At 64.8% G+C, this 22057-nt stretch overlaps 4 protein-coding genes across 9 annotated transcripts; 2 read left to right on the top strand and 2 right to left on the bottom strand.

Moving 5' to 3' along the window:
- Nucleotides 1-2: 2 nt before the first annotated feature.
- Nucleotides 3-1947, bottom strand: capslb (calcyphosine-like b). 2 transcript variants are annotated; one of them, XM_088435013.1, is made up of 5 exons: nt 1675-1928; nt 1357-1543; nt 674-851; nt 378-587; nt 3-315 (listed from the first exon to the last, which is right to left on the bottom strand). In XM_088435013.1, the coding sequence occupies exons 2-5, from the start codon at nt 1491-1493 to the stop codon at nt 214-216; spliced, it is 627 nt and encodes a 208-aa protein (XP_088291139.1). In that variant the 5' UTR covers nt 1494-1543; nt 1675-1928; the 3' UTR covers nt 3-213. The 2 variants fall into 2 exon arrangements, with proteins under 2 accessions (XP_088291139.1, XP_088291141.1); XM_088435015.1 differs by having other exon boundaries at nt 378-572; nt 1357-1947.
- Nucleotides 1948-2604: 657 nt separating this feature from the next.
- On the bottom strand, nt 2605-5247 carry crybb1 (crystallin, beta B1). Of its 2 annotated transcripts, none has more exons than XM_088435009.1 (6): nt 4514-5247; nt 3961-4095; nt 3766-3884; nt 3517-3630; nt 3193-3330; nt 2605-2922 (listed from the first exon to the last, which is right to left on the bottom strand). In XM_088435009.1, exons 2-6 carry the CDS (start codon nt 4081-4083, stop codon nt 2724-2726), a joined length of 693 nt encoding a protein of 230 aa, XP_088291135.1. In that variant the 5' UTR covers nt 4084-4095; nt 4514-5247; the 3' UTR covers nt 2605-2723. The 2 variants fall into 2 exon arrangements, with proteins under 2 accessions (XP_088291135.1, XP_088291134.1); XM_088435008.1 differs by having other exon boundaries at nt 3193-3335; nt 3517-3649; nt 4514-4680.
- cryba4 (crystallin, beta A4) lies at nt 4534-6809 on the top strand. 3 transcript variants are annotated; one of them, XM_088435011.1, is made up of 6 exons: nt 4534-5614; nt 5884-5924; nt 5989-6107; nt 6214-6355; nt 6507-6559; nt 6629-6809. In XM_088435011.1, the coding sequence occupies exons 1-6, from the start codon at nt 5503-5505 to the stop codon at nt 6774-6776; spliced, it is 615 nt and encodes a 204-aa protein (XP_088291137.1). In that variant the 5' UTR covers nt 4534-5502; the 3' UTR covers nt 6777-6809. The 3 variants fall into 3 exon arrangements, with proteins under 3 accessions (XP_088291137.1, XP_088291136.1, XP_088291138.1); XM_088435010.1 differs by having other exon boundaries at nt 4543-5614; nt 6417-6559; XM_088435012.1 differs by having other exon boundaries at nt 5587-5614; nt 5783-5924; nt 6417-6559.
- Nucleotides 6810-7520: 711 nt separating this feature from the next.
- grk3 (G protein-coupled receptor kinase 3) lies at nt 7521-21939 on the top strand. 2 transcript variants are annotated; one of them, XM_088434998.1, is made up of 22 exons: nt 7521-9065; nt 12328-12404; nt 15137-15210; nt 15282-15383; nt 15516-15590; nt 15695-15756; nt 15829-15880; nt 16163-16254; nt 16324-16423; nt 16501-16579; nt 16730-16860; nt 16974-17068; nt 17536-17643; nt 17767-17833; nt 18177-18277; nt 18378-18444; nt 18519-18614; nt 18885-19047; nt 19190-19326; nt 19437-19478; nt 20049-20162; nt 20250-21939. In XM_088434998.1, exons 1-22 carry the CDS (start codon nt 8953-8955, stop codon nt 20412-20414), a joined length of 2112 nt encoding a protein of 703 aa, XP_088291124.1. In that variant the 5' UTR covers nt 7521-8952; the 3' UTR covers nt 20415-21939. The 2 variants fall into 2 exon arrangements, with proteins under 2 accessions (XP_088291124.1, XP_088291125.1); XM_088434999.1 differs by lacking the exon at nt 19437-19478 and having other exon boundaries at nt 7522-9065.
- Nucleotides 21940-22057: the final 118 nt, after the last annotated feature.

Raw genomic sequence — 22057 nt, forward strand, 5'->3', positions numbered from 1 at the left:
GCTTCCGGCAACGCGCCTTTATTTCTCGCGATGGCGGCGGGGACGATTCAAATCCATTCAAAATCTCCAGGCGCCGATTCGTCAGCGCTCCGTCCGGTCCCGAGCGTGGCGAGGGCCGGCGTCGGAGCCCGGACCCGTCCCGGCGATGGCGCGGGCGGGCGGGCGAGCGGGGAATTTGAAGGGGTTTTGAGTGGACCCGGCGCGCGGGAGGTTTCAGAGCTTCCAGGCGTTGCGCATCATGAGGATGAAGAAGGCGTCGTTGTCGATGGAGGCGCTGACTCCGCAGTAGTAGTTGACGAACTCTTCGTGCGTCACCTGCCCCGGGAAAAGGGCCGTCAGCGCCGGGGCGTCGGCGCCGGGGCCGCCGCCTTTCCTACCTTCCCGTCTTTGTCGTTCGGCGAGTCAAAGTTGTCCAGGAAGGTCCTGAAGACCTGCTCCTCGCTCCACTCGCCGTTCTGGTACTTGGGATGGTACTTGGCGTTGTAGACGCCCCGCAGGTCGTCCACCGTGATCACGCCGTCCTTGCTCTTGTCCAGCTTGCGGAAGGCCTGCATCACCACGTCTCTGCGGGCCTTGGACATGGCGGGCTGGCGGGTACGGGTCGCCGCTCAACGCGGGGGCGCGGCGGCGGACGTGGCGCGGCGGCGGACGTGCCGCGGCGCGGAGCGCTTACCCGCAGCGTGACCAGGAACTCGTCAAAGTCGATGGTGCCGTCGCCGTCGCGGTCGAAGCGCCGGAAGATGGCCGCCGCCTCCTCCTTGTCCATGGAGAGGCCGAAGTCGTGGATGCCCTTGAGGAACTCCTTCAGGTCCAGGGAGCGACTGGCGTCGTCGTCCATGATCCGGAACACCCTGAGGGACGGAGAGCGCCCGCCGGGCGTGCTCCTCAAAACCCGGCAGGCCCCCGCGGCTTTCCCGTGCGACCCGAGCCGACTTAGCCGGGCCGAAAACAAGAACGGGTGCGAAGGCTCGGCCGGACACGGCCTGCTGAACTGGACTATGCCTAAGCGGGCCCACCGGACGGAGCCGCGAGACAACCGCAACCTCTGCATCAGGCCGAGCGCTTCCGGACCGGACCGATGGATAAAACCTGGCCGGACCGGAAAGACCGGACCGAAACCAGCGAGTAAACAATTTGCTCAACCTCATTCTATCCCGCGTTCGATCTCGGGGACGTACTTTTTTTCAGGAGTCGCGACCTTAGCTACCGGCTCGACTCGGGTCACTAAGCGACCGGCGAACAGCTCCCCAAGCGGTCTTGAATGAGGCGAATCGGACGGGGCTACTCGACCGCAGCGGACGTCCGAAGGCCCGGCCAGGTGAGACCGGAGCGGAGCGCTTAAAGACGGGCTTTCACCTTCCGAGAGCTTTGATGCCGGCGGAGCCCCTGGCCAGGCACTGGAGGCGGAGCCTCTCCAGCGGGTCGGAGCACGAGGCCAGCTGCCGTTTGGCCTGGAGCGCCATCTCTCGGTCGTGTCTGGAAGTTCCCGCCATCTCGCCCGCCCGTCACCGCAACCGACGGCTTTTGCCTTGGCCGCGACTCTCTTGCCAGTGACACAACAAATACGGTCTCCGTCACCCGAGCCCGCGAGCAACGCGAGTTCCCAAACGAACGCGTACTCGCGGAAGCCGCCGTTTCTGTCTTCCCCGACCACGTCGTGTTTGTGGCCCTCACCTGATCGCCGGAATTAAGGAAACAAAAAAAAAAGGCGCGCGCGCGCGAAGCCCACGACGTCGTTCGCTCGAAACGCAGGAACGCGGGCTGGCAAAACACCGCCGTTGCCACGGAGACCTGCTCTCCTCCGCCTCCTTCCCTGGGATTGGCTCAATGTCCGCTTCCGGATGATTGGACAATCTGTCGAGGGGCCCTAATCATTGGCCGCCTTCGTGCTGGTTGCCCTCCCCCTGAACGGGAGCCGTGCCTTCGGAGAATTTAAAAAACAAAGCAAAAGCTGGTTTTCAACCCTAAACTAACGGCAGTATATTAAACGTCTATTTTCATCGAGCCTGCGTGCTCTTGGGGGGGGGGGGGGGCGGTCGCGGGGCTCGATCCCGCTCATTGGTGCGACGGGGCGGCTAAAACACGGACCGGAGGCAAGATCGCCGGCTCGGTTCGCCGCGCGACTTGGACAAAACCAAAACCACCTTGTCAGTGTCCATGGCAACCGGCCCTCTGCGCGCGGCCGCTAGAGGGCGACCGGGAAGGCGGCGGCAGCAACCGGAAGAGGAGGAGCGTCGGTCGGCACTTTGCGGCTCCGGCCGGTTCCCCGCTTCCGGGTAAAGTCAGCCGTCATATCAAGTGTCTCGAGAGCGCGCGGACGGCGCCAATCCATGTTGCATCGGCAAATTCCGCAAAAGTCAGAAACGGCGGGCGGTCTTTAGTTTCTCGTATCGATACGGACGGGATTGAGAACGTTTGCGGGGAGCTTCGTGAGTGCGCAGCGTTGTCTCGGTCGCTTTTAGGAAGTCATCGAAACCAAAAACCTCCGTGACTATCAGTGTTTGCGTCTCGCTAAAGATGGGATTTGCGCCTTTGTCCCCGCCTCTCGTCTGGGCTGCTTTCATCGCGGGCGTCGGGTCAAAGACGGAAGGAAAGGAGAAACTCTTTGCCCGTTTTTGACAAATGTTTTATTAAGGATCGCCGTAAAAAGGCGGGCGGCCAGCGAAGGCGTCGGCCGGACGACGGTCGGAGGAGTGAGTAAAAAGGGGTGGGCGCGGCCCATTTCACTTGCCGCCGGCGGCGGCGGCGGCGGCGGCCGAAGTCAAGTTGAAGCAGCCCCTCTGGTGGAACTGCATGTCGCGGATGCGGCGCACCGACTGGATCTGAGGCTGGATGGCCGAGAAGTCGTTGCAGTGCCGGTAGTCGCCGCTCTCCAGCAGGTACTGGTAGCCCCGGTAGCCCGGGTACTGGTAGCCCACCCACCTGCGAAGCCGGCGGCCGTCAGACGCCGAGCCCTTTTTCCGCCGTCGGCCCCGCGCCGACTCGGCAAGCGTTCGCCCTTTCCGCCGCCGCGCGGCGACCCCATGCCGTTTCGCGGCCTCTTTTTCGTTTCGAGCGGAGGAACGGCATCTCGGGGAAGGGCAAAAGCCCCGAACGACGGGAGCGGCGTTCCGCGGGGTCCAAAGGCGCGGGAGATTCCCCGCGCGAGAGCGAACGGCCGAAACGCGATGGAGACGACGGACGCGTACTCACGTTCCCCCCGAGACCTTCACGCTGCCCACCCGGTCGCAGAAGCCGTGCGCCCACAGGGTGGGGACGTCGTCCTCCCGGATCTCCATCTTGTTGCCCTTGAAGTCAGAGAGCTCATGCAGGCAGATTTTGTGCTCCAGGCTGTCCTGTCAACATCAGCGTCCGGCCGCATCAATGTCCTCGCGTGCCGCCCTTAGCAAATGTCTCCCGGCGGGCCAACGGCAGCGGGCGAGCCTCGTTTGCGTTCCACGCAGTCGGCAAACAGGCTTCGCCTCGCCCGCCCGTGACGAAGGCCGTAAATACGGGGCGAGGGAATTTCGCGCGTACCATGCGGACGGGCCGGAGCGACGCGAGGCGGTCGCTGCGGTACGAGTTGCTCCAGGTGTCCCAGCGAGGATACTCTCCCTTCTCCAGGACGAACATCTCCCCGCGGAGGTCGGTCTGCTCGAAGGCAACGAAGCTGCGAGGGAGGGGCGGGGAGGGGCGGGGGGATGCGGGGAAGGAGGCCGGACAAGGAATGAGCGTCCAGGAAGGGCCGACGGGCGGGGCGGGCCGGCGGGGCGCCGCGCGTCTCACGGGCCGCCGTCCACGATGATGCTGCGCACTCGCTCCAGGCCTCGCTCGCAGACGTCCCGGCACTCGCCCTGCAGCTCCAGGGAGCGGCCCTGGAAGTTCTCCTGCTCGAACAGCGTCAGCTGCGACACAAAGGGCGGCGCTCACGCCCGCGGCCGGGGGGATCTCGCCGCGCCGCGCCGCGCCGGGCCCGCTCACCTTGAAGGCGCCCGGGCCGGGCTCGCCCGTCTTGGCGGCCTTGCTGGAGGCGGCCGGCGCGCCTCCCTTGTCCTTGGCGTCGGCTCCCTGGCCGGAGGCGGCGGGCTTGGCGCTCTGAGACATGGCGAGGGGGGGCTGGGGGCGGGGCCGGCGCAGCGAGGGTCAGCGTTCGCCGTTACGCCTCCTTTTCTCATGGCGTCCGGGCCCGCGCTCGAGCGGAGCCGGAGCCCGTCCCTTTCATTCGGCGGGTTTTTCCCACCAGACCGCCGTCCGGATTTTATGGGCGAAACGAGTCTGCGGCCGCGCCCTTCCCGAAGCCCCCTCGCCGTCGGGATGCCGGCGAACGAATCGAGGCCCGTTATAATTGAGCTTTTTTAGCCTCCGAACGGATCGGCGGGAGGAGTCGACGCGACGGAGCCGCGACGCTTCGGTCGGCTCGGCTTTGGCGGGCGGGGCTCGTCAAACAGCCCCCCCGCCGGCCGGCTCGGGACCGAGGCTCGCGCCCGTCGACTCTCGTTCTCACGTACGCGGCCCTACGGGTGCGTCGTCTTACCTGCGTGCGTGTGGCGTCGAAGCGGGCTCGCCGGCGTCGGTCGCGTTTGGCGCCGCGCGCCGCTTTTATAGCCTGGCAAAGGCCGAGCGGCCTCAAAGCAAACGCTGTGTCATCACGCGCTCCGCCGGGAAGCCCCCCCACAAACACAATACGGCGGCTCGCGAGCCCCCGTAAGCACTTTGAACGCAAAGGAAAGCGCTGATGTTGCTTTTGCTGTCAACGGACGCGGGAGGAATGTCAAGGGGGGGCGCGGTGAGCTCATCCCGGCCTACCGCCGCTATTGGCCCTCTCCTCCGCTGAAGACGAGGGGAAAACGACTGCCCCCCCTCAAAGAATCGATCGTCTCGGTACCGTTAAAACGAAAAAAACGAGTTGCGCTTGGCGGATGGGCAAAAAGGAGGAGCAAAGGTCAAAGGTCCGGGCCGGCGGCTCCCCACAATAGAAGAAGAAAGCACGCCTCACTCTCGGAGCGGGCCTTCCACCTCATCCGAGTCTTCCCTGCGCATGGCCTTTTATTTTGGAGAAGCGCGAGCGCTAGCGACATTTTTGGCAAAGCTAACTTCGCGTGAAAAAAGTCGCCGGAAGTCGGAGAAGACGGCTCCCCGGGTCGGGGGGGGAGCCACGACGTCGCCGGGCGCCGAGCCTCCGTGGGAACGCCGGGCGGGGTCGGAGCGGCTCCGGGCTCCCGTCCCGGTTTTGCTCCGGCTCCGACCGCCCGAAGGGCTCGGCTTTGCCCCGTCGCATCGGGGGGGGGGGGGGCCTAAAGGCCGCGAGCCACGTCGGCGCCGCGGCCTCCGGAAGACGCTAGGGAGCGCCCGTGGCTACCCCGCGCTTTGGCGGCGCGCCTTTCGCCCGTTTGCGCCACGCCGGAGAGCGCTTCGGAGGTGGGCGGGGCGCCCCCGGCCCGTCCGGAGGTGCGTGGACGGTGGCGGCGGGGCGCGGGGGGGGCTGTGGCGCGCGCGAAAAGAGAGAGAGGGGGGCGGCCCCTCATGCTGAGCGGGGCCTTTCGCGGCGGCCCCCCGCCAGGGGAGGCTTTAAAAGGGAGGGGGCCGACCGGGCGCCTCACACTCGCCAGCAGCAGAGAGCATCGCCGGCCGCAAGGTGAGTCCCCGCCCGGCGGCCGTTCTCGCGCTCTCCAAAGTTCCCATGCGCTCGCCCGCGTGCGCCGAGCGTTCTCGGGGGAGCGCGCGCCGAGCGTTTTCGGGGGAGCGTGCGCCGAGCGTTTTCGGGGCAGCGCGGCCTCACGCGACTCGTAATCACGGGCGCTAGCCGCCCCTCATCTAGTCGTCGGGCCTCCGGGCGAGGCGGCGCCGCGCTCGCGGAACCGCACCGGTCAAAAAGACGCGGGACGTGTCTCCTCCCCTTCGCAGACATGACGCACCACTGCACCAAGTTCTCCGGCCACTGGAAGGTGAGTGGGCCCCCTTCCCCCCGCCCCCGGGCGAAACGCTGACGGCGAGCGTGTGGCCGCGCAGATCATCGTGTTCGACGAGGAATGCTTCCAGGGCCGCCGCCACGAGTTCACGTCCGAGTGCGGCAACGTGATGGAGCTGGGCTTGGAGACGGTGCGCTCGCTGCGCGTGGAGAGCGGCGCGTGAGTGCGCGGGGGCCGGGCCGGGCCGGGCCGGGCCGGGCGGGGGCCGGGCGGCGCCGCGCCCGCCCGCTGACCGGCCGGCTCGGCCCTCCTGTCCCGCTTTCAGCTGGGCGGGCTACGAGCACGCCTCCTTCCGGGGCCAGCAGTTGGTCCTGGAGCGCGGCGAGTACCCGCAGTGCCGCGCCTTCGGGGGAAGCAACGCCTACCGGGTGGAGAGGTTGACCTCCTTCAGGCCCATCGCCTGCGCGGTGAGTGCCCGGGCCCTTCCGCCCCCCCCCCCTCCCGGCCTGAGCGCGCGCTGTCCGGCAGAACCACCGGGAGTGTCGCATGAGCATCTTCGAGCGTGAGAACTTCCTGGCTCGCAAGGGCGAGCTGAGCGACGACTACCCCTCCCTGCAGGCCATGGGCTGGCGCAACAACGAAGTGGGCTCCCTCAAGGTCCAGTCCGGCGCGTGAGTCCCCCGCGCCCGGCCGGAGCCAGCGCCAAGGCTCGCCGGTCTCAGCCGCGCTCTCGCCTCCAGCTTCGTGTGCTACCAGTACCCCGGTTACCGCGGTTACCAGTACATCGTGGAGTGCGACCGCCACTGCGGCGAGTACAAGCACTTCAAGGAGTTCGGCTCGCACTGCCAGACGCCCCAGATCCAGTCCATCAGGCGCATCCAGCAGTGACAATAAAGCGCAATAAAGCGTCCTCCTCCAACACGTCCGCCGTCTGGTCCTTTGCCCGCCGGCCTTCCGCTGCGATCTAGTCCCGAACGAGAACGCGCCTTGGGCCGTCCGGGCGCAAACGCCGAGAGCGCCCCGCGACGAGACGCCTCCGGTCCGGAAGTCGTTTTTCAGCGCGCCTTCATTCAAAAAGCGAAGGAGACCGACCCGGTCGCGTCTGCCATCCGGTGGCGCTCGGTGATATTACAACGCGAGCGGCCCGTCCCCGACCCGCGGTTACGCAGCCTTTTTTTCCCTTCTCCTAACGTTCTCCCCGTCGGTCTCGGAAAAGCGCATCCGGTCGTCGGCCGGCGGATAGCCGTGTTGCGTTCGTTCCAAAACACAAAAGCCTTTCATTCGAAAGGAATCAAAGGGCCGCCGAGGGCGCCGACCTCGCCTTCCGGCCCGATCAGAAAGCTCTGCGGGATCGGATCCGGATCGTTTTCCTCAGGTGGGTTTGAGAGAGGGGGCTCGAAAAGACGCACGGGTCAGTGAAACCCTCACCCTACCCCAGTGAAACACTTGAAATAAAGTGAAAGATTTCTTCGGAAAACAGGATGTTCCATTCCTTTCCGAGTTTGAAGAAACGGCTCGGATGTTTGTTTGGATGCCGGTGCGCTCGTCCCGGGTGACGTCACCGGCGCAACGTTTTAATCGCGCGTCATCAAAGACCGAAGTTCACCTCGCGTGCGCGCGATGGACCCCCGCCCCCGGCGCCTTTTCACTCCGGCTCCATGTGGCGAAGCCGCTCCGGGTTTTGTCGGCCTCTCGCACCGCAGTGGAAGGAAGTGGAGCCAGCGGAACCAGCGACAACAGCCGCGGCCGCGCTAGGCTATCGAGCGAAAATCGGCAGCGAAAGAAAAATCCCCCCCGAAAAAGAAGAACCCGGAGGACCGCCGCCGTGACGCGTCCGCCCGCGTCCGCGTCCGCGTCCGCGTCCGCGTCCGCAACCGGCCTCCGCTCGGAAAAGCCACTCGACGGACGGAGGCGCCCCCGGCTCGGCCAGTCGCGGGGAGCTGGCCCCGAGACCTTCCGCGTGTCGCGTCGGGACGCTCGGGCGGCCCACCCGGCGGCGCCCGAGCCCGCATCCGCGCTCCCTCTCCTCTCCTCTCCCCTCGTCGTCGCGGACGCGGAGGAAAAGTTGAGCCGCCGCCGCCGCCGCCGCACCCCTCCCCCTCCCCCGGATCCTCCCGCCGCCCGCCCACCCACCCGACGCCGGCGAGCCGCCCGGCGCGGAAGCTCTCGGGCCCCGCTCGGGACGCCCGTGGGTCGTCGCCTTTCTTTCTGGGGAGGGAAGCCGCCCGCGGGGCTTGGGGGGCACGCGTCAAAAGCTGCCGGCTAGCTCCTAGCCTAGCCTAGCTTAGCCTAGCGCGTTAGCTCAGCGACGAGCGCACCCCCCCCCCCCTTTTTTTTTTTCCTGCCAAACTTTATTGACAAACGATGCTTTTAGCGCCTAGCAAACGTCGGCGTCCCCGTTAGCGTATAGCATCGCGGCTAGCCGCGCGCCGACGAGCTCGGCGACCGACGCTAGCATTTAGCGCATCGGGCCGGTCGGGAGGACGAGGCGGCGGAAGGCGGCCTTCGCAGCGCCCGCTCTCGGGGGCTCCCGTCTCGGGCGACGTCGCCGCTCGTCGGTTCGCTGGTCCGCGCGCGCGCAGGCGCGCGCCCGCCTGTTTGTGGACTGCGTGGAATGCAAACGAGGCTCGCTCGCTGCTGTTTGCTCGCCGGGAGACATTTGCTTTGCGACGACAAGCCTTCGCGAACGGCCGGAGAGCTCGCGTCTGGCGGAGCTTTCGGGCGAAGGCGCGAGGCGTGAAAGCGCCGCCCTCTGCTCCCCGATCGGCCGGCCGGCCGGCGCGGACGCTGTCTTCGGAGCTCCAAGGGGCGGGGGGAGGCCGGGGGACGCATGCTGCAGCGAGCCGGGGGGACCCCTCGATGGGAGTGCGAGATCGCCGATTGAACGCGGCGGCATGAGCGAGTGAGGCCGCGGCGGCGGCGCCGGCACAGCAGCGGCAGCAGCAGCAGCAGCAGCAGCAGCAGCAGCACCCCCACCCCGATGCTGGTCCCATCTGGCGTCGGAGGAGCCCCGCGTTAGTGAACGAGCGCCAGCCAGCGAGCCAGCCAACCAGCGAGCGTGAAGATGGCGGACCTGGAGGCCGTGCTGGCCGACGTCAGCTACTTGATGGCGATGGAAAAGAGCAAGTCGACCCCCGCCGCCAGGGCCAGCAAGAAGATCATCCTGCCCGAGCCCAGGTAAGCGGAACCTCGCTCGTTTGGGGGCTTTCGAGAAGGTGCGCGCGCGCGCGCGCCACGCTTTGACCAACGTAAACACTGGCGCGCGCGCGCGCGCTCGGGCGCCAGTCCTCTCGCACTTGCGCAAGTAAAGCTAGGAATCCGCATGGAAGTGCACGCACTTGTTTCTGCGCGCGCGCTCATGTCGGATGTCGAGTCCGCTGGCTTACTGTGTGTCATCGCCACCGTCTCGCGCGCGTACTCTATGTGCGTGACGTCCGGTCTAACGCGACTGCACTGCGTGTCCCTTTCGTTGTCACTCTTTTGCCTCGTTGCGCGCGCGTCGGGCGAACGAGCGGCCCCGCCGAAGACGTGCCCGGGCGCGAGCGCATCCGTCTGCCCTCTGGACCGGCGCACCTTTCCTAAAGCCCCCCCCTCCTCACCCCGAACTCCTTGAGCGCTCGGCCGGCGCCGTGCACCGTTTGCACTTGCAAACACGCTGCTCGAAATGTTAGTTTCCCACAAAATGGGCACCAACTTTTTCGGAAGGGTTCGGCCTACGCTATAGCAATACCACGGGAAACGTTTAGTCTTCATCATTCAGCCCACAAGTACAATTGCGAGTGCGCGGCGTGGGACGGAGGAGTCAACTTTGTTATGTCTCATCGGTGCGCTCGTTTCATCTTCTGCTCGGGGAAGCCCCCTTATCCGATTGGCTTTCAAGTTTCGCCTTAAACCGGCCACCGTTCTGAAATGCGGACTGTGAAAACTAGCGTCGGGGTTGCCCTAAAAAGCGCGGATGGAAGCGCTCCAATATTTAGTGCGCGGAAGCAGTCGGGTGCTTTTTTTTCTTCTTCTTCTTCCCCATGTACCCAAGCGAGTCAGGTGCCTCCCCACGCCCTCAAATGTAAATGGAAAATCCCACAAAGGAGGCGTTCGCTCCACACGTTGCAATACCATTAAGCAAAAAAAAAGTAATAAATAAATAGTTTGCGTTTTGTGCCGCTAAATCCCTCCCTCTAGGTTCTTAGCTTGCTGCTTTTGACTCTAAAATGACACTGGAGAAAAGTTTGGTAAAAAGCAACCTAAAAATAAAAGCAGTTTGTCCATCTTGATCCCCATTCAAACTAACATTTGGCCTGCCGGTTCCAGAAGCCCTTTTTATTTTCTACCGCAATTTTTTGCCCCCAACGAGCCAAATTCCATCAACAATAGTAAGATTAGTCCATGTTGTCCAGCTGACAAATATCCAGGCACCGTGTTGGGGCGAGAGGCGTACGCGGCGTACGCGGCTCAGGTCGGAGCTCAGGTCTCCCAGATGGCCAATGTTAGGCAAATTAGCAGGGGGGCCAAGGAGTTGGCGCGACGGAGCCGTCGGGCGCGGCTCCGAGCTTCCGGCCGATAACGCGGCGCGGGTCGCCGCCGGCCGCGTTGGTCTAAGCGCTTCACGGGGATTAGACCTCGCCCGAGAGCGCCCGCGCCGAGGTTAATCCCGGAGCGTCCTTTCCCTCGTCCCCGCCCTCCTTTGGTTTATCGGAAAGAAAGAGCCGAAGGATGCCGTCCTCCCCAAATGCCGTACGTACCGATGGCAAAAAAAAGAAAGGAAACATGGCCCGGCGGCGGAACCGTCGCGCGTCGGCCCTAAAACCGGCGACCCGTCGCCGAGTCGATTCGGCCGCGTCGACCCGTCGGAACGAGACCGCTAAAAAGGGACTTTTGGTGGACTTTGGCGCCCGGTTGCAAGTCCGTCCCTTTTCGATCGCGCCGGCCGCAAGCGTTCTTCTTCCGGCCCGTCGCAGGCCTCGCTACAAAGTAAAACCGCTCGGGCTTTTATTTGGGAGTGTGCGCCTGCAAAGGAGGGCGGGCGGGCGGGCGGGCGGCCGGAGCCAAGGCCCCCACACTACCTTGAGGAGGAACGCGCCGGGTCCTCGGCCGCCATCTTTCGCGAAGCGCTTTGAAAAGCGCTCGTCACGGCGGCGTGGCCTTGACGAGTGGATGGCGCGCGCCGTCAATCGGTCACTTTTTTTGTTTTTAAACCCGAGGTCGCCGCACAAACGAGGCGGAACGTGAACGGAAATGTCCGTATCTTCTTCGGACCCCTCCGTCCCGGACCTCCCTTTCCAAAATCAATATATAAGAACTGCAATGGAAAAGGCCGGCCCAGCAAGGCAAAACGCAAGATGTACTTGAAGGAGTGCTCCTTGTGTTTGCTTGATGGCAAAGGAGCCGGCGTGACGTCAGCGCGTCAGGTGTTTAACGTGTCAATATTGAAAGACGCGCGGCGTTTACTCAACGAGCGCCAACGCCGCCCCGGGCGGCTCCGGGCCCGCCTTGAGAGCGGCGGCGGCCGAGCCCGCCGGGTCCCGCCCGGCCCCCGCCCGGCCCGCTGTTTGTCCGCGTTCAACATCTTCGGGGGACGCCGCCCCTCTGTTCTACGCCGCCACTTCCTAAAAACCGTCCGGAGCCAAAAAAGGCGGCGCCGGCCCGGCGCAAAGAGGAAGAGCGACGGCGTCGACCGGGCTTCCGCTTATCTGCCGCGTCCCATCCGGCGAGCGGGCCGCACTGAGGGACTGTTGCCGCGGCGACAATCTCCCAGCGCCGAAGAGGAAGTTTGGGGCGACGGGGGGGGGGGGCGCTCGCCGTCCCCGGCCCGACGCTCGCTCGACGTCTGTGTCGTTTGCGCAACGTTTGCAACTCTTTTCTCTTTTGCTCTGTTTGCTCCCGGCATGAACTTTGGCCCCATAACGTAATTACCGGAGAAGCGCAGCGCGATTTTTTTCTTTTCCTTCCTTCCTCGCATGGCTAATACCACGAGTACGGGTTGACCCTTGGCACCCACCGCTCCTTTTCACGCCGCGCAATGAGCGACGGCGCCCATACGAAACGAGCGGGGCCGTCCAAAGCAACTTCTTGACTCCGTTAGAAAAACAAAAGCCGGCCCTCGTCTGACGCCGCCCGGACCCAAGCGGGGGATGAACGTCGTCCGGTTTCTGGTGGTCTTAACGTGCCCGGACGCCTGTCCGTCGCTCTTCCTTTCATCGGCCGGCACAAATAAAGCAATTGCCCTCCTTTTCCGCCAATTGCGCGTGGAACTCGCCGTTTCAAACGCTTGGCTGCGTGAATGGGAAAGAGGCGTCCGGGAGGCGGCGAAGGCCGTGGAGCGCGGCGCCGAAGGCCGGAGAACGCGGCGGGAAGCCGAGGCGCGAATCCATGCCCCCCCCCCGCCCCGTCGACACGCGTTTCTCGGGAAGGGACTGATGCGCCCGCCGCTCTGTGTCCTCAGCATCCGCAGCGTGATGCAGAAATATCTGGAGGAGCGCGAGGAGCTCACCTTCGACAAGATCTTCAACCAGAAGATTGGTGAGTACGCCGCCGCCGAGAAAAGCCGCGGGCAAAGGTCAAGTCCGAGCCGAGCGGCGACGGGGCGGCCCGGCCCGGCGATCGGTCCATATGGGAAAGGGGCCCCGGGAGAAGGCGCCGCCACGTCGGCGAACGTCCGGGCAGCGTTTGGCCCGCTTTTGACGCCCGCCGGTGAAAAGCGCGCGCGCGTCGGCTCGCCGTTTAGCTTCGGGGCCAAATCGACGGGAGCGCTCCGCGTCGGTAAAACGGCGAGCGCTGTCGTCGCAGCCAAGCGGACGCGAGTAGAGGAGAGAGAAAAGGGCAACGCCGGCTCGCTCGCGTCAGCCCGGAAATCCTCCTTGGGGGATGTGCCCCGCGCCGGCCCCTAAATCCTTCTTGGATGCGCCCCGCGCCGCTTTAGGGCAGCGGCGCCCTCTCAGGAAAGACGGGAGCACAAAAATGCGGCCTCGCTGCCGTTTCATAACGTACCTGCGTCATCCGAAGCCTTCGAGTTGCGCGACTTTTTTTTTTGGTTGTAACTTTTGACCGGCAAATCCGGCATTGATGGTCGTCCCGCCACCGGTTTTCATGTTTTTGAATTTAGCTTTTGGCCTTTTCCTGCGCGACAAGTGTCAACGGGACTTGAGAAAGCCTCTCAACGCCCGCGACGTCAGTCTTTCCGTCTTCCGGCGACGCGCGGCTTCCGGAGCCGCTTGCCGATGTTTGCCCGGAGGAGGCCCGCGCGCGCGCGTGCTCGCTCGCTCGCCCGCCCGCTCGCCCCCTTCCCCCGCCGCAGGAAGTGTGCCAAGGGAGCGCCGCTGGCCCTCGGGAATAAGTGCAGCGGCACGAGTCTTACTTACACTAATTCCTCCCCCGGCCCCCCGCGAATAGACAGCCTCGCTTTTTTGATGAGTAGAGCACAACAGGAAATTGAGGCCGTCTCAAACGGTTGAAGTGGGGCACCGTGCGAAAGACTGCCGCTGTCCACGGCCTTTACCCAAATGAATGTAGCAGCCAGAGACAAAAAAACGAAACCCAAAAAATCGCCATGAAATCGAAACCACTTTCGGAGCAACCCGTCGGAATTCTCGCTTTCGGAACCTCGCCTTGAGCTTTGTGGGATTGGTGGCGTTTTTCGCCTCGGGGCGAGCGGCGAGACGCGGTCGCAACGCCTTCCCCCAGTTGCGTCCTTCCTTCCTTCCTTCCTTCCTTCCCTCCCTTTATAGCTCGTATTCAAATTGCATTTGATGGAAAATCCAAAGTCCGCAGGTCGATGGGTTCCACGGCGCCAAGTTTCCCGACGCGCACCCGCGCTAAAGTTCGCACAGAGCCGATCTCGGGACCGCGGCCGAGTCTGAGGCGTGGCCGCCCCGGGGGACGCCGGCCGCTCGGCGTGACGCTTAGTTGACTTCCGCTTTGCCGGGCCTCTTTCCTCTTTTCTTCCGGCTCGTCCCGCATTGCGGCTTCCCGTTCGTTTTCTTTTGGAGATAAATAAGAAAAAAGACATCTTGAGCTTTTTGTTGCGGCTCTCCGTCTCCGTCTGTCTTGGCGTCCTCCCTCTCCATCTGTCAGACTTGCGGAATGGATGATGGGGAGTTGTGCGTTGCCAGGCAACTGGGGTTGCCACGGCGACGGCGGCAGAAGAACCTCCGCGCGTTTTAGCCGGCGGACGAGGGGAAATGAAATTGAGGAATCGAGTAACATGGAGGGAGGGAGGGAGGGAGGGAGGGAGGCGGGGACGGGGAAGCGGATGCTTCTTCACTCGAGCGTACCCCGCCACGCGCCTGGGCGGGCCAAACGGGTTAAGGTAAGGTCACGGGAGCGGACGCCGCGTCTTCCCGCGCCGTCCTCCGACCCGGTCTCGGCCGCTCTTCGAAAGGGGGCGCTGACCCGGCCGGTTCGCCCGCCCGCGCGCGTCGGTAAAGGTCAGTGCGCGAGGTGTGCGCTGCAGCACCGCTGCGTTAGAACCGCAAACGGCGGTGGCTTTTCAATTTGCAAACTTTGGAAGTGAAAGCTTGGCCTGGGAAAGAGGCGCCGTAGCGCCAAACCTCTTTGGAAGCCCGTCTCCGCGGTCCCCTTACCGTGCCGAAGGCGGACCGGAGGAAACCCGGGAAAGGAGAAGGTCGTCGGCCGGCCGGCCGGCGCGCGGAACTGAGAGGCCGCCGGGGTCGCGTTCCCGCGCGCACGTGTTGAAACGGGGGCGGGAAAGAAGCAAGAGGTACGGAAGGGGCAAGACGACGCCTCGTGAGCGGGTACAAATACGTTGACGTTTAATTGGCGACGCTCCGCCGGGCCCCCCCAGATGGCGCCGGCCGACGCTCGGCAGAAACGGGGGCCGTCCCGTTGGGAATCCTCCGTTAGCGCCCGCCATCTTCATTTTCGTCTTCCTCCCGCTCCGTCTCGTCACGCTTCGCGTGGCCACCCGACGTGCGGTTCTCTCTCTTTCCCGGGCCGCGCGCGCGCGCGCGACGAGGAGGCGGTCGCCATGGCAACAGCGCATCCGGCCGTCGGCGACGTGTGATCTTTTTAGCGGCCCCGCCCCCTTCACGCACGTCTCCTCCCGCCGACGTTTGCGCGCGCGAGCGCCGAAATCGGGTTTATACGTATGAAATATTTGAGCGCGCGTGCCGGCCGGCAGGTACGTCCGTGTGCGTTCCTGTATGCGCGCGTGCGCGCGTCGGCCTTCATCCCCGGCGCAAACCGTCAGCGGCGGGCGACGCGCCTAACGACCGCGCGCGGCCGCGTGTCCGCAGGCTTCCTGCTCTTCAAGGACTTTTGCATGCACGAGATCGACGAGGCCGTCCCGCAGCTCAAGTTCTACGAGGAAGTCAGTGGCTCGCTCGGGCCGGCCGGGGGCGGGGAGCGAGCCGGCGCTGACTTCCCGTCTCGCGCCCGCAGATCAAAGACTACGAGAAGCTGGACTCGGAGGAGGAAAGACTGAGCCGCAGCCGGCAGATCTACGACGGCTACATCATGAAGGAACTGCTGTCGTGCTCGCACGTGAGGGCGCGCCGGCCGAGGCCTCGCGGCGGTCCGGGTCCGGGCCCCGGCCCCGGCCCCGGCCCCGGCCCGATCCCCGCCCGGCTCTCCGGCCTTCGTTCCCTGACGCCCGCGCTTCGCTTTCCCCCTCAGCCGTTCTCCAAAAAAGCCGTGGACCACGTCCAGAGTCATCTGGCCAAGAAGCTGGTGCCCCCTACCCTCTTCCAGGTAGCCCGCCGCCGCCGCGCCCCGCCTCGCCCCGCCTCGCCCCGCCGCGCCCCGCTCCCTGACCTTGCCTGACGCTAACGTGCCGGCTGACGCCTGTCCCGCAGCCTTATATCCTGGAGATTTGCGACAGCCTGCGGGGGAAGATATTCCTCAAGTTCATCGAGAGGTGAGCGAGCGCCCCGGCGGGCGGGCGGGCGTGCGCTCACTCGCTGACCCCGCCCCCTTCTCTCCTACGCAGCGACAAGTTCACCAGATTTTGCCAGTGGAAGAACGTGGAGCTCAACATACACGTGAGTAGCGCAAAAGGGACCCGCTTTTCAAAGTCGGCGGGCAGCAAAAGTGCTCGGCCGTGACGGGGATGGAGCGTCCCCGAGCGAGACGCCGAAAGCCCGGCGCGATCGCTCCCGCTTTTCCCCCCAAAAATGAGCCCAAAGAACTTTTCGGAATCGTTCGCTTTGGGTGTCGCGGCGAAAGAGGGAGCGGCCGTGAAGCGGAAGGCGCGGCCAAAGAATTTGAGAGGCCGCGCAAGGCTTTCGGTGCCAAAGTCAACACGTTGCGTGTTGTGCGCGCAGCTGACGATGAACGACTTCAGCGTGCACCGCATCATCGGCCGCGGCGGCTTCGGCGAAGTTTACGGCTGCAGGAAGGCCGACACGGGCAAGATGTGAGCGCCGGCGGGCATCGCGCGCGCGGCGCCGCGGGCGCCTCTGACGCCTGCGTGTGCGCGGGGCAGGTACGCCATGAAGTGTCTGGACAAGAAGCGCATCAAGATGAAGCAGGGCGAGACGCTGGCGCTCAACGAGAGGATCATGCTGTCGCTGGTCAGCACGGGGGTGAGCCGCGTTCGCCGCGTTCGCCGGCCCGGTCGGGGCCGAGCGGCGCTAACCCTAACCCCGCGCCGTCTCGCCAGGACTGCCCGTTCATCGTGTGCATGACGTACGCCTTCCACACGCCCGACAAGCTGTGCTTCATCCTGGACCTGATGAACGGCAAGTGTCCCATATGTAGCTCCGGCCCTGTGCAGAATGTTTATATAGGGAAATGGAAGTTGTTGAATGACGTCGCTAACGCCGCGCGATACTCCGTGTCATGAAGGGCGGCCGTTTTTTTGGATATTATCTTAAACCTGTGTGCCTTAGGCGGCGACTTGCACTACCACCTGTCTCAGCACGGCGTCTTCAGCGAGAAGGAAATGCGCTTCTACGCCGCCGAGATCATCCTGGGCCTGGAGCACATGCACAACCGCTTCGTGGTCTACAGGGACCTGAAGGTAGGGCCCGGTTGGGCCGCGCCGACGCCGTCCCTTGACGCCGTCCCTTGACGCCGTCCCTTGACGCCGTCCCTTGACGCCGTCCCTTGACGCCGTCTCCTCCCCGCCCGCAGCCCGCCAACATCCTGCTGGACGAGCACGGGCACGTGCGCATCTCCGACCTGGGCCTGGCCTGTGACTTTTCCAAGAAGAAACCCCACGCCAGCGTGTAAGTGAGCGAGCGAGGCCGCGCGACCCGGGCCCGCGCCGTTCGACGGCACGCGCCTCGGCCCCCGCTCCCCGACCTCCTACTTCCCGCCGATTCCGTTCGCTACGATCACGGTCAGAATTTCTCGGAGCAGCCAAAGCTTTGAGGGGGTCCGGTCCGGGAGCCTCAGCGTCGCATCTCTGCTTTTTGCCGATGATGCGGCGCCGTTGGCTTCTCCGGGGGTGACCTCTAACTCTCGCCGGAGCGGCGGCCGGGACCGGCGCCTTCCAGTCCGACACCAGGAAGGAACGGGAGACGAAGAGCGCCGGTGAAAAAAGAGCCGGGCCGAAAGGCGAAGCTCTATTTACCGGACGGTCCATGTTCCCGCCCTCGCCCTCGGGCTCGAAGCGGATAGGGGAGGGGGACTTGTTCGGCAGGACTCCGAGGAGTATCCCACCGTCTCGCGCTGAGCTCGCGGCCTCTTTCAGGGGCACCCACGGCTACATGGCCCCCGAGGTTCTGCAGAAGGGGACGGCGTACGACAGCAGCGCCGATTGGTTCTCGCTGGGCTGCATGCTCTTCAAGCTGCTCCGAGGGTAAGCGGGCCCGGCGGCGCCGATTGCCGAAACGCTCCGCTCGAGAGCCCCGGGCGGTTGTCGGCCTTCTTCCCGGTGACCTATCCCGCGACCGTCTGCCAGTTTCTCCGACTTGTGTTTCAGGCACAGCCCGTTCAGGCAGCACAAGACCAAAGACAAACACGAGATCGACAGGATGACGCTGACTATGGTAAGAGCCAAAGATGGCGGGCGAAGCCCTTCCCGAGCCTTTTGCGGCGCCGCTCGCAAGCCGGCTTCTCTCGCCGGGAAGGTTGCCGTCCCGCGTCCGGACCGGGTTTGGGGCCCGGTGCCGTTTTCACGCCTCCTTGGGATTGTTGGGTTCGGCGGAGGGCCGTCCCTCCCTCCCTCCCTCCCTCCCTCCCTCCCTCCGCCGTCCTCCCAAATCCCATTAAGGCGAAGGCTTCATCCAGACCACTAATCGCTCCCGAGCGGATAATCCCGGCCGGCCTTTGCGATGAAAATAGCCGGCGCGCGGCGGAAAGGCGCGAGTGACGCTCCTTCCGCTCCCCCAGAACGTGGAGCTCCCCGATTCGTTCACGGCGGAGCTGAAGGAACTTCTGGAAGGTCTCCTGCAGCGCGACGTCTCCAAGAGGCTGGGCTGCCAGGGCCGAGGGTAAGGCGAGCGCGCGAGCGCGCGAGCGTGCGAGCGCGTCCGGCTTCCGGCGTGGCGGCGCGCGCCCATTTTTCCTTTGCGTGCGTCACTTGTCCGTCAGAGCCGGCGAGGTCAAAGGGCATCCCTTCTTCAAGGGCATGGACTGGCAGCAGGTCTACCTGCAGAAGGTAGGTGACGGCTCCGCGCGGCCCGCCGCCGGCCGGCTCCCGGGCTCAAGCCCCTTGCGCCTCGTGTGCCGCAGTACTCGCCGCCGCTCATCCCGCCCAGGGGGGAGGTCAACGCCGCCGACGCCTTTGACATCGGCTCCTTCGACGAGGAGGACACCAAAGGCATCAAGGTGGGCGGGTTGGGCGCGCCGCCCTCCGAGCCGTGCGAAGCAAGGAACTCAAAGCAAAAGTGGAGAACGCGAGCTCCACAAAATCGAGACGAGTTCAAAATGAGAAACGCTAGCCGAATGTATATTTTGGCCGGTCTCGGCCAAAATATGGCGAGACTCGGCCGGACCGGCTACCCGCGTAATCGGCTCCGCCGTCGCGTCGATGCCGCCGCGCCGCCCCGCCGCGCCGCGCCCGACTCCGGTTTCAAGCGCGTGCGTGCGCGTCCTCAGCTCCTGGACAGCGACCAGGAGCTGTACAAGAACTTCCCGCTGGTGATTTCCGAGCGTTGGCAACAGGAAGTGGCCGAGACGGTCTACGAGGCCGTCAACTCGGACACGGACAAGAACGAGGCCCGCAAGAGGGCCAAGAACAAACAGCTGGGACACGAGGAAGGTAAGGAGCCTGGTGCGAAGGGGAGCGAAGAAGGAAGCGTCCCCTCCCTTCCGCGAGCGCCGGTCCGCTCGCTCGACCCCGCCGCCGCCGTCGAAGGCCGGCGTCCCGCTCACTGGCTTGCGTTTGTCCGATTGCGGTGCAGACTACGCGCTGGGCAAGGATTGCATCATGCACGGCTACATGCTGAAGCTGGGCAACCCCTTCCTCACGCAGTGGCAGAGGCGCTACTTCTACCTCTTCCCCAACCGAGTGGAGTGGCGGGGAGAAGGAGAGTCACGGGTCGGTCGCCGCCGCCGGACCGCGCGTACGCGGGGTGCAAGCGCTCGGCCGTGCGCGTGGAAAGGCTCTTACCGCGGGTGTGTGTCTGTGTGTGTGTTGAATACGCGAAGGAAACGTGGCTGGCGAAACACTTGACGCAGCTCAAAGACTCGGTGAGTGGCGGCTACGCCGTAGGCTTGTAGACCCCGCCCCGCTTCCTTCCGCCGCCGCCAGGTCATCAGCCTTACCTTTGACCTCGGCTCTCAAATCCCGTCCGCTCGATGCGCGGGCTCCCGCCGCCTCGTCCTAAATTTGCCCCCCCCCCCCCGCGGTCCGAAGCTCTAGCGTCAAGGCGTCTGCTTCGGCCTTCTAGTCACGGGTCTCCGGGCGCGGCCCCAGACCGAGGCGGCGCCGAGCCGTCGGGAATTTCGGCCCGGGCCCGACCGATTTGGGTTCGCCGTTCCGGATCTCGGGCCCGGCTCGTGTCCCGGGCGGCGCGGTTGGAGGTCGGGGCGCGCGGTCCCGAATTTTGGTCCCGGGCCGGGCTCTCGGACCGCGGCGTGCAGTCGTCGGGTCCCGAGCGGTCGGCGGCGCTTCCGGATGACGGCGTCAAGTCCCGAATCCCGAGTCTTCCGCGGCTCGCGCTCCGGCGTCAGCGCCGACCGCCCGCCCCGCGTTTGCGCTCGCCGTCCCGCTCGGTGAGAGTCGGCGCCGCGCTGACGCCTTGACCTTTGGCGCCTCAGCAAAACCTTCTGACCATGGAGCAAATCGTGTCGGTGGAGGAAACGCAGATCAAGGACAAGAAGTGCATCCTGCTGCGCATCAAAGGAGGGAAGCAGTTTGTGCTGCAGTGCGAGGTATGGCGCGCCGAGCCGAGCCGAGCCGAGCCGAGCCGAGCCGAGCCGAGCCGAGCGCTCACCGGCCGTCCGCGTTCCCCCGGCCAGAGCGACCCCGAGCTGGTGCAGTGGAAGAAGGAGCTGACGGAGGCCTTCAGCGAAGCTCAGAAGTTGCTGCGCCGCGCCCCCAAGGTCATCGGCAAGAGCCGCGCCGGCGGCGTGGTGGAGCTCTCCAAGCCCCCCCTCACGCACCGCAACAGCAATGGCCTGTGAACGTGCGCGCTCGCACACGCACTCACACACGCACGCACGCACTCACGCACTCACACACTCGACACGACCAAGCCTCAGTTTTCCCGCCTCGGGACCTCGCCGGTCATGGAGCGGAAGCAGCATGTGAAGAACTCTGCATGAAGCCCCACCCCCCGCCGGGACACCTTCCCCCCCTCCCCGTCCACGCAGGGACCCCCAGCGGGCATCGCCCCCCCCCCCCCCCCCCCCCCCCCCCCCCCTTCCCCCACGCATTCTCAAGTGCGTCAAGTGCCAACCCGGAGAAACCTTTGACTGCAGCTTGCGGCCGAGATAAGTGCGGACGCCGGTGTGGTGGTGGTGCTGGTGGGGGGTTTTATATATATATATAGATCTATATATATATATATATATATATATATATATATATATATATATATATATATATATTTGTGTTCAGTGTTTGCATCAACACCTGTTAGTGGGGAGGGAAGAAAGCGTCAGGAAGCGAGAGTCTGTCGGCGCCAGTCGCATTAGCGTCCCGACTATCGTCGAGAAGTTGTCTCGCCGCCTTCTAAAGCAAGCCTCCCAAAATGTTCCCGGAGGATCTCAAGCGTCCGCAGGCCCCGCGACACGCCGCGACGGGCCGTAATCTCGTCGCCTTTTGCGAAGTCCGCCGGCGACCGGCTCGGGAAGGCCGTACGGCCTCCCGGGACGCCGTCGCTTTGAAAAGACGCCTTCGAGCGGCGTTTGCGGAGGGACCCCCCCGATATGGCGGCGGACGAGGGGGCGGCATCCGTCTCCGCGCGTCCGGTGGAACGGAGCTGGCGGCGCCGCTCTTTGCGACGCGGGAAGCGATTTGGAAGGGGGCGAGCCGGAAAAGGGGCTTTCCGCGACGGCCTTCGGCAACCTTCCGAAAGGGGCGGAAAGCGCGCGCGGCGTCGCCCTAAGCTTTGGAAGGGCGGAGGACGGAAAACGCCGGCCCTTGACGCCCGCCTTCTTGGAAGGAACCTTTTGCGACGTTTGTCAGCCCCTTCTCGAGAACATCGGAGAACCTTTGCGGCCGAAGGCCGAGGCGAGGGAAAAGCCGGCTCGGGAATATGAGAAGGGCTCCGGAGCGGCGCCGACGCGGAACGCCGGAGCGCGCCCGGCCAAAGGTCGGCCCGACCGCGTCGGCCGGCCGCTCCGGCGGCTCGACCGCTTGTTTTGTTTTGTCTGGGGGAGGGGCTCGCGGGCGCTCGCCTTCCCGCACCTCTTCTTTAGCGTCGCGCTCTACCTTGCCGCGCGCTAGTCCCAGTGCCAAAGGGGGGGAGGGGGGCCAAGCCGGGAGACCCAAAACGAGCGGTCGCCGGCGCCGCTCCCACTTGGCGCCCTATCCACCAGAGAGGGAGCGCGGCGGCAAGATTTCAATTTTAAATAAATATATGTGTATAAGAAAGCTAGAGGTTTATTTAAAAGTAGGAAAAAGCTTGGGGGACTTTGATTGTGAATTTTTCTTTTCAGATGTTTGTGGTGACCAATCTTGCACATAAAGACTTTGAAAACAAAAGCCCGGCTCCCCGCTCTTCCGTCGGGACGCCGCGGATTCGGTTCTTCCCGAGGAAGCGCCTTCCTAATCCTAACCCGCTCCGGCCTGGGTCCCGAGTCTTTGGGCCGGAAGGGCCGGC

The sequence above is a fragment of the Hippichthys cyanospilos genome, chromosome 15 (genome assembly GCF_059441005.1).
Source record: "Hippichthys cyanospilos isolate Australia breed blue-spotted pipefish chromosome 15, RoL_Hcya_1.0, whole genome shotgun sequence".
Lineage (NCBI taxonomy): Eukaryota > Metazoa > Chordata > Actinopteri > Syngnathiformes > Syngnathidae > Hippichthys > Hippichthys cyanospilos.